The following is a 9,259-nucleotide window of genomic DNA, read 5'->3' as shown; positions in this document are numbered from 1 at the left end:
AACATCTCTCTGGGTCATCCCCGTGTACCAGCCCCAAGCATGCCGTATCCTGCATCGGACATAGACTGGCGATTCGATTCAGTATCCACTTAGGTCCTTGTTTTACACTCCAGTGTTCAGACTTCCCCTCCATCAGGTATTTCCAATAATTTTAAAAGTATTAACTAAAGTCATGCATGTGAAAACACTTCATACAGTCCTAAAGAACTAAAGAAATACATATTCTCTTTTACTCACATGTAAGGGAAAGTCCAGGGGACGATTAAGTAAGGCGTCCAGTTTGAAGAAATTGCCAGGAGCGGCAAAATTGCTGAATAAAAGTGGCTCCAAGTGGGATCAGGAACCAGTGAACCCTCCCCGAGAAACAAGGACCCCTGGACAGCACTCCAGACAAAAAGTCGGTAAGAGAAAAAATGGGGAGTTGCTCTCATCGGTTCCTCTAATTCCTGTAGAAAAGGTAACAAGTATGGCCTAGGTGTGTGGTGTGGACTTTAGGTAGGCGTGGGTTTAAGGTGGATGTGTCTGAGACATGAAGTTAGCACTGGGACCTGAGGAAAATCTTATACATTTTCTGAGGTCCTGATTGTTCATCTGTAAAGTGAAGATAAGGATACATAACTCATACAGTGTTTGAAAGCATTACACTAAATGCAATACTGCTGACACATACAAGTGGTTCAATAAATCCAGCTGTGATAATAGGGACCTTGCTTTATTAGTGTTTGTGCCCAGACCTCTGCTCAATGCCTTGCGTGTCATGTGCCCTTAAACATTTATTTTCTCAGTAGATGTGTCAGTGAACCGTTTCCTAAGTAAGAAGGTTGGGAAGTAAAACCTACTAACAGGAAGTGCAGGACGCTAACACTAAACTGGGCATCTGTGGAATCTCGGTATCTGAACCACTAGATAAAGGCAGAACAAACAAAGTATAGAGAAGGGACTTTCTAGTGGTTAAGTGGTTAAGACTCCATGCTTCCACTGCAGAAGGTGTGGGTTCCATTCCTAGTCAGGGAACTAAGATCCCATAGGCCATGCAGCATGGCCAATAAATAAATAATGTAACATGAAAACAATAAAATACAAAAGTAAAAGTTTGAAAATAAATGGAAAGAAAATGTTTTGACAAAATGTATAGATGGACAAGTATGAGATCTCACAGTTTCTGATAAAACAGTGACTAACTCTCCAGACCCCACCATCCTTGCTTAGCTTCTGTTCTCCATCTTAGAACTCGGAAGAAAGGAGACTGACATGAAGAGGTACAGTCTGCGAGAAAGAAAGGGCCATGTGTACCAAGAGGTCAGCGAGCCCCAGGATGATGACTACCTCTGTGAGTGACCCCGCTGGCCTACTTTTGAAGGGGTTATGAGGCCTTGATACAATAACTTCACTTCACCATTTGGTTCCCCTATCATCCCCTTCCTCTATGTCTTGGGGTACAGGATTGAGGCCAAATGCCATGAGTTCCCCAGTTCTTTCTGAAGGTCTTTACAACCACCAACATCACTATACCTCCCCTCATCCCTGTTGCTCTCACCTCCAGATTGTCAGGAGTGTCAGAACTTCTTCATTGACAGCTGTGATGACCATGGGCCCCCAACCTTTGTAAAGGACTCTGCAGTGGAAAAGGGACATGCCAACCGCTCAGCCCTCACTCTGCCCCCTGGGTTAAGTATCAGACTGTCGGGCATCCCTGACGCTGGGCTTGGAGTGTGGAACGAGGCGTCTCATCTGCCTCTGGGCCTGCACTTTGGCCCCTATGAGGGCCAAATCACAGATGATAAAGAGGCCGTCAACAGTGGATACTCCTGGCTGGTGAGAAATAGCCCTCTTTCTCTGTCCTCTGGCCACTAATCGCTTGTGTGTGTTGGGAGGGTACTTCATATCTACATACAAGGTTGCAGATGGTGATGACGTGGTCAGCAATGACACAGTCAGCTCTGTGTACTGTGTGCACTGTGCATGAACACAGATTCAGTTCAGTTCAATTGCTAGTTGTGTCCGACTCTTTGCGACCCCATGAATCGCAGCACACCAGCTCTCCCTGTCCATCACCAACTGCCGAAGTCTACCCAAACCCATGTCCGTTGAGTCAGTGATGCAATCCAACAATCTCATCCTCTGTCATCCCCTTCTCCTCCTGCCCTCAATCTTTCCCAGCATCAGGGTCTTTTCAGGAGTCAGCTCTTCACATCAGGTGGCCAAAGTACTGGAGTTTCAGCTTCAACATCAGTCTTTCCAATGAACACCCAGGACTGATCACCTTTAGGATGGACTGATTGAATCTCCTTGCAGTCCAAGGGATTCTCAAGAGTCTTCTCCAACACCACAGTTCAAAATCATGGATTCTTCAGCACTCAGCTTTCTGTATAGTCCAACTCTCACATCCATACATGACTACTGGACTACATGAACACATGACTTCTATCTAAAGATCAGAAGAGAGATGAGAGACAGTGGTACACGCATACAGAAGTGGCTTCTTCCTTGTAGAGCCCTTGCCTTCAATGTGCCGATAGACTCAGACTTAAAATTATGATTAAAGAGCTTACCATGTGGTCTGACTGGCAGCTGAATCCATGCAGGCTGAAGAGCAGAATGACAGCAGAGGGAAAAATTTCTTCTATTACTTCCACAAAAACAGATGAAAGCTTGTATCTCTTTTCTGACACTCAGATCACCAAAGGGAGAAACAGCTATGAGTATGTGGATGGAAAGGACACGTCTTTAGCCAACTGGATGAGGTGAGTGCAGTGAGCCTGCAGTTTGTAGACATCACTCCTCCCTCAAGCCCACACCCCTTTCCTTCTCAACCCGTCTCCCTCAATAGCTTTCACATCTTTCCTCCTTTCCCTCCATATCATGCTCTTTCATTTCAAAATACGTTAGAAAGAAAGGAAGAAAAATATAGCATGTGCCCTCAAAATATAAGTCTATATGCTCAACAAAACTGAGGTACTTGAAAACAACTTGAGGAGTCTAGATTCACCAGAGACACTTTAACTCACTTAATTAACACTTACCGAGCACCTTATGTCCCAGTTTAGACAGTGAACTTCATTACTGAAGCAGATCATACAACCCATGTCCTTTTGGAGAACATACTGAAGACAGGCATGAACCAGTTGATTTTAGGAATAGTATCATTAATTTTTCTATTTTTGAATAACTGCACAGCACCAGGATAACCTAAAATGGGAGACCTTGAGTCCATGTGGGCAGTAACCTCCCTAGGCTCGGTTCCAGTGAGAAGTGGGCCCTGAGGCCTGGGGAGGAATGTGGGGCAGAATGACCATGAGCATGCCCCTTCTCTGAGGGCCTCTCCTTTCATCAGTGCAGACAGAAAGTGAATAAACTATTACTGTTGTCTGTCTCAAGCTGTCAGAGCACTCAACAAGTTTCCATGGGAGGAGGTGGGCAAGTGAATAGGACCCTGGATACACATGGGGAGATTGGAGAAAAGCCTCAGGAGAAAAGGCAGGTTGGGGTGAGTGCTGAGGGATGCATGCTAGCCTAAGAGCACCAAGTCCTGTGAAATGAAAGAGAACTTAATTCAGAGTTTAGAGGAGCTGGAGGTCACCAGTCTTACAGACAGTCCAGGTGGAAACAAGTCTGGAACTGGGCTCTGTACAATGGCTAATTAGGTAAGGAGAGGAAAGCATTCCATCCAGGAAGAGGATGAGAAATAGGATTTGGAAATAGGAATTCACATGCCATGGTCAAAGGTGTGAACAGACGGTCCCCATGAGGGGCAGTGGGAGCCATGGCGGCCTCAGAGCCTGAATGCAAGGAGCTGGGCATGGTCTGACAGTGGAGGGGACTCATCACCTGTGGTTTCTTTCCCTTTCCTGGCCTCGACCCCAGGTATGTGAACTGTGCCCGACACTATGAGGAGCAGAACCTGGTGGCCTTCCAGTATCATGGGCAGATCTTCTACAGAACCTGCCAGGTGGTCAGGCCTGGCTGTGAGCTGCTGGTCTGGTATGGGGACGAGTATGGCGAGAAACTTGGCATCAAGTGTGAAAGCAGGGGGAAGAGCACGCTTGCGGCCAGGAGAGTAGAGTGTCACCCCTCTTCCAACACCCCATCCCATCCTGGGGAGCTTCCCAGGTCCGATTCTGAAGCATACAATCCAATGTAAAGTCAGTCAAGTCGCAATTAAAATGCCTCAGAATTTGATTCATTTCATATGACTGTTGTGAAAAATACTTATATTAAAATGTTCTAATTTTCAATATTTCATGCAAAAAAATCTGTAACATCACCTCTGCTGAAAGTCTTAGAAGCTAAAAGCAAGTTTTCTAGCACCTACCAGCACTCTCACCTTTACCTGTTTCTCCCTCATTTACTCCACATTTCTAAGTGACATGCATACAGTGATTTGCATTCAGTTACTGTTTCAGCTTGTTGTCATGAGAGTTCATATTCTGTGCCAGACAAGGCTCCATGCACTGAAACAGACAGAACCACTGCCTTGGGGCAACATTGGCTTCATACCAGACAGTGGCTGGTGCTCTGAGCAAAACCGGTGCAGGGAAAGTGCCTCGGATTAGCATGAGCAGAGGGTGGGGTGTGGTGCAGGATGGTGAAGCAGGATCTCTGTAGAGATAACACCTCTGGGGAAGGATTTCACGCAGGAGAGCAGCCAGTGCTGCAGCCCCAGAGCTGAGAAGAGAGGCGATGCCAGTGGTCGTGGGAGGAAACACAGAGGGAGAGGAAGGAGGCTGGACAGAACACCAAATCCTCAGCACCTGTGTCCATGTGCAGGCCCCAGGGGTCTTCCTGGATGACACAGAACAACCATACGGCTTTCGACTGCAAGCGGTATATTCTTTGTGCCAAGATGATGATTCGGTTCATTTTTGGGAAGAGACAGCAGTGGGGAGTCCCCTCAGAGGTCAGTTCATTGCCAGAAATGAGGGGAGAGTGGGCTGGCTGAAGATGCATGGGAGTGAGGGTGTGAGGAGTCTGGCTGAAGATGTATTTTTAACCAGGGATTCCTAGTGCATGTTAAATAGACTAAGACTGAATGAAATAAATGAGCCTGCATTCACCCAGCACATTGCCTCTGAGAGGTCTATGACACACCAAAGCTACCATTGTGCATTCACCCAATGGACAGCCTGTGAGAGGTCTTTGACAGACCAGAGTAACCACGAGCCTGCATTCCCACAGCAGACAGCCTCTGAGAGGTCTATGACACACCAAAGCGAGCATTATTCTGCACTCACCCAGTGGATGGCCTCTGAGAGGTCTGTGACAGGTAAGAGTGACCACAAGGCTGCATTCACCCATCTTCTTAATGTCCCCACCTTAAGGAGAGTGTATGCCCAGCGGTTAGTGGTGTAAAGAGGCACGTAAAGCTTTTTAGAGCACATGATGCACCAGGGGATAATTAAAGTAAGCAGGACACACCTCGGTGATTGGTGTCCTCAAGACAATATCCATCAAAGAAAGACCTCGTGAAAAGAGCCACCCTTTGAAGCCAAATGGATCGAAGTCACTGAGTCTCCACCCTCAGGAGTGCGGGTCCAGGTGAGTAGGTGATAGACACTACCCAGCTCAGCTGGATGGTAGCCAGTGGTGTCCCTACTGTCCAGAAGAAGTTTGACCCGAGTCTAAGAACTTCTCAGGGGGCTACCCAACCACTTCATGTGTGGGACCTCAGGTAATGTCCCTGATTTATGGCTGCGGAGGTTGAAGAGGGGATGCACTCAGAGTTGCTGGTCCCCTTGGGCATTTGTTACTCAGGCCCGCCATCCCTGCCTTCCTGGGGATCACCCTTTCTGCCATGTCTGTCGCCATCTATTCCATTCCCCCTTCCAAGAAAAGCTGAGATCTGGGTAACAGTGCTGGCAGGACCCATGCAGGCAGGATCTCTGTCCCCCTACTCTTTTTGAAAGGGCACATTTCACAAGGTGGTGGTAAAGCTTTCAAGAGCAGAGCACGTTACATGCTGAGAGCTTGGTATGACTCAGGAAGAAAGCTCAGAGGGACCCCTTGTCCCCAGCACAGTCAAGACAAAGTGCTTGGAGCTGAAAGGAAAGGGGGAGCGAGGGCCAGGCTCCAGGAGAACTCAGGGACTGGGCCCTAGCCCCCCTCCTTCTCTGGGGTTCAGCCCTCCCGACAATCAGATGTGGGTTATGGAAGTTCATGGCCCTAATTTTGTGTCAGGACACATGGGGGTTCTCAGAGCACCAGGGAGGGGCTGATGCACAGGAAAGCCCAGGAAATTTGGTCACCAGAGAGCGAAGGCCCATGACAGCACTGCCCTAACCTGGGGCTCCAAGACCCAGGGCTCTTGTCTGAGTCACACTTGTGTGGTGTCTGCTGTCTGCAGGCCACACTGCATCTGTGTCCCCACAGGCCAAGCTCTGACAGAGCTATGGGCTTGGCCGGAGAGCTGGGGACGCTCGGTACAGGACAGACGATACCAAGGTCAGAGCACTGCACAGGAAGTCTTTGTGAGTGGTTGAGAAAGGCCAGAGCCCCACCTGCCCCTGCTTGGAGGATGTGGATGTTCACCTGAGAGACCAGAGAGATCCCCACACCTCCAACAATGGCCCCAGAGGACAGGCTAGCAGCATGCTGCCAAACAAGGATCACCCAGGACACCAGGCAGGATGTGCACTGAGCAGTGGCAGCAGAGACTCCAGGCCACACGCAGGCCCGGTGACCCTGGGTGGGCATAAACAGCCTCAGACTGTGTCAGCACCCTGACCTCAAGATCAGGGGGCTCCTGGGTGAGGGAGGGGTGGTGTCATCCAGCACCTTGCAGACCTGGGCCAGCTTGTACTGCAGATCCTTTATGGTGCTGTTCTTCGATTCCAGAATGACTGAGGAGAGGAAGGTGTCAGGGAAGTGTGGCCTGACTCCACCGCGGGGACATCCACATAGGGACTGCTGTGGGAAGGCTTCAGAGCGAGGCCCTGGTGTGTGTCCACCCCCAGACCCTGAGGGGACCTAGCCTTGGGGCCAGCTGCCTCAGGTCACCCCACTGGCCAGGACCCCAGAGCCAGGCCTGACCACACAGAGTCCCCTGTCCACATCACCCACTCTTTCTGTGACATATCCCAGGTCAGAGGGCAGAGAAACAAGGCCCAGCTCCAGGCAGGGTGTCTGCCAGGTGTTCTCTGGCCTTGCGGCTCCTGGGCACCAAGGCCTCGTCTGTCCCTTCCCAGCAGTGCCCAGTGACTGGGACAGCCCAGCCCAGGGGAATGCCACACATCACCACAGAAACACCAGGGAACAGACGCTCAGCCTGTGCCCAGAAGTGCCTCCCGGGGAAGCTTTCCCAGCATCCACCACACAGGCCACCACGGACCTTCCTCTCCTGCTGTGGCCTCTTCCAGTTCATCTTAGTGTCCAGGCAGATGGCAGCTGTGGCCTTGGCTAAAAGGCCAAGCTGCAAAAGGGAGTGGACTCAGGCTAGGACGGCTGGAAGGCCAGGAAGGGGCTGGGGAGACCTTGAAGACATTGAAGCCAGGAGACCACGGAGCACACTGGCTTGGGTGCTCTGGCCAGGAAACCACGACGGGCCCTCCCCGAGGCTGACTGAAGGTCTGCACTGCAGGGACGGAGCCCCACCTGCAGCCCTCAAAGCCTACCTCCAACTTGCGGGACATGAGTGTCAGGACTGAGGGGTCCAGGTTGGAGGCTGCCAGCACCTCTCTGAACTGCACCTCCTCCTTCAAAAGGGTGGTGGCCTGCACCTACATCTTGAGCTCCAGGACGAGGTCCTGAGGCCTCCATTCTGTTGAACCTCCAGGATGCCCATGGTGAACTTCCAGGGACCCTTTCTTCCTTCCTTCTACATAAACAGAGAAATCTGTATCTCTAACCCAGAAATGTGTAACTCTAGGTGAACATCCACAGAAATAATCTTTCACTGTATACACAAAATCTGAATCTCACATACATAATCCAGAAGGACCTGATACTCAGCCATCTGTTTGACCTAGGGAAAAAAATCTGGGAAAGGGTATAGATCTCCCATAGATGCATCATACCTGAATCAGGTGGCTGTATGCTGACAACAGTCACAGCATTGCAAATCGACCATACTGAAACGTAGCACAGGCATGATATTAAAGAGAAGGAAAGAAAACCAGTGCCTACTTTATTTCCCCTGGCCTCCTGGACTGGGGCTGTTACCCCATTCCTGGAGCGTAACCAGGCTTGGGTCCCACTGCCCAACTAGGGTGGGTTCGAGAGAGCCTGGCAGGGTGCCCCACATTGAGCCCTTTTTAAACGTTTACTGTCTGCTTTGTTCCAGCTTGGACCAGCCTCCCCAGTGGGATCCAGGCATCCAGGGACTTGGGAACAAATACTACTAAGCCACCACGTGCCCTGGTGCTGGGCATTCCAGCTCAAGCCTCCTTCCCAGCAAATTGTCAGCCCTCATTTTTGTGAAAATGAAAAATACCTTCCACGAAGTTGTGATGCTGTGTGTTGGAAATATAACTGAAAGTTCTGTGATAAATGTGCTGATTATGGAACACATTTAATCCAGCTTTCTATGAAACACCAGTGACAACAATTCCTTACATTTGTTTCACACTTAAGTTTATATCAGGTTTCTGTTTGTAGTCTTTTCAGTGCTGCTTCCTAATAATCAATTTCAGAGGTTTTTCAAGAAATCCTCTGGGCTCCTTCAGCAGCTCTGGTCTGGCCTCTGGCCCTGGGACCAATATAGGCCCCTCAGCTCCTTGGAGCCAGATTAACCCCTGCATTTCAGTCCCGCTTTTCAGAGTTGTAACCAGTCTTGGCAACCCACTCCAGTATTCTTGCCTGGAGAATCCCATGGATGGAGGAGCCTGGTGGGCTACAGTCCATGGAGTCACAAAGAGCTGGACATGACTGAGCGACTTCACTTTCACTTTCAACCAGTCTTAAAGGGCACTCCACCCCTCCCACACAGTGGCAAGCAGATAGCTGTGTCTAGAGCTCAGCAAGTACCACAGTCTAGACCCCAGCACTCTTGGCAAATGTGGGGCAGGGCAGACAGATGGCAGGGAGAAGGGGTGCTGGGAAGTGTCCATGGCCAGGCCTGGGAGCTGTGGTTCCTGCCCAGACCTCTTATAAACCTGCAGCTTTCTAACCCTCATCCCATCCTGGTGGGCCTTTCCATCCCTCTGTCCTCAGAGGTCTCTGCCCATGTGCTCTTTCCCCAAACCTGGCTTCTTTTTGGAGGGGAGGCTTGGAAATCTCATGGATAGAGGAGCCTGGTGGGCCACAGTCCATAGGTTCACAATGAGGC

The 9,259-nt window shown here is 50.0% G+C and overlaps 1 protein-coding gene across 1 annotated transcript in view; it reads left to right on the top strand.

The window, feature by feature from the left end:
* Positions 1–8,336, top strand: part of LOC120881601 (probable histone-lysine N-methyltransferase PRDM7) — a 27,816-nt gene extending 19,480 nt beyond the window's left edge. The window contains 7 exon segments of the mRNA XM_040265309.1: positions 245–401; positions 1,229–1,330; positions 1,544–1,815; positions 2,677–2,744; positions 3,865–4,019; positions 6,733–6,754; positions 8,276–8,336. Of these exon segments, the coding sequence (XP_040121243.1) occupies positions 245–401; positions 1,229–1,330; positions 1,544–1,815; positions 2,677–2,744; positions 3,865–4,019; positions 6,733–6,754; positions 8,276–8,336 (837 nt within the window).
* The last annotated feature ends 923 nt before the right edge of the window (positions 8,337–9,259 follow it).

Source organism: Oryx dammah, unplaced genomic scaffold, assembly GCF_014754425.2.
Source record: "Oryx dammah isolate SB20612 unplaced genomic scaffold, SCBI_Odam_1.1 HiC_scaffold_23, whole genome shotgun sequence".
Lineage (NCBI taxonomy): Eukaryota > Metazoa > Chordata > Mammalia > Artiodactyla > Bovidae > Oryx > Oryx dammah.
The sequence above is the reverse complement of the archived record's forward strand: the minus strand, read 5'-3'. Positions and strand labels throughout refer to the sequence as shown.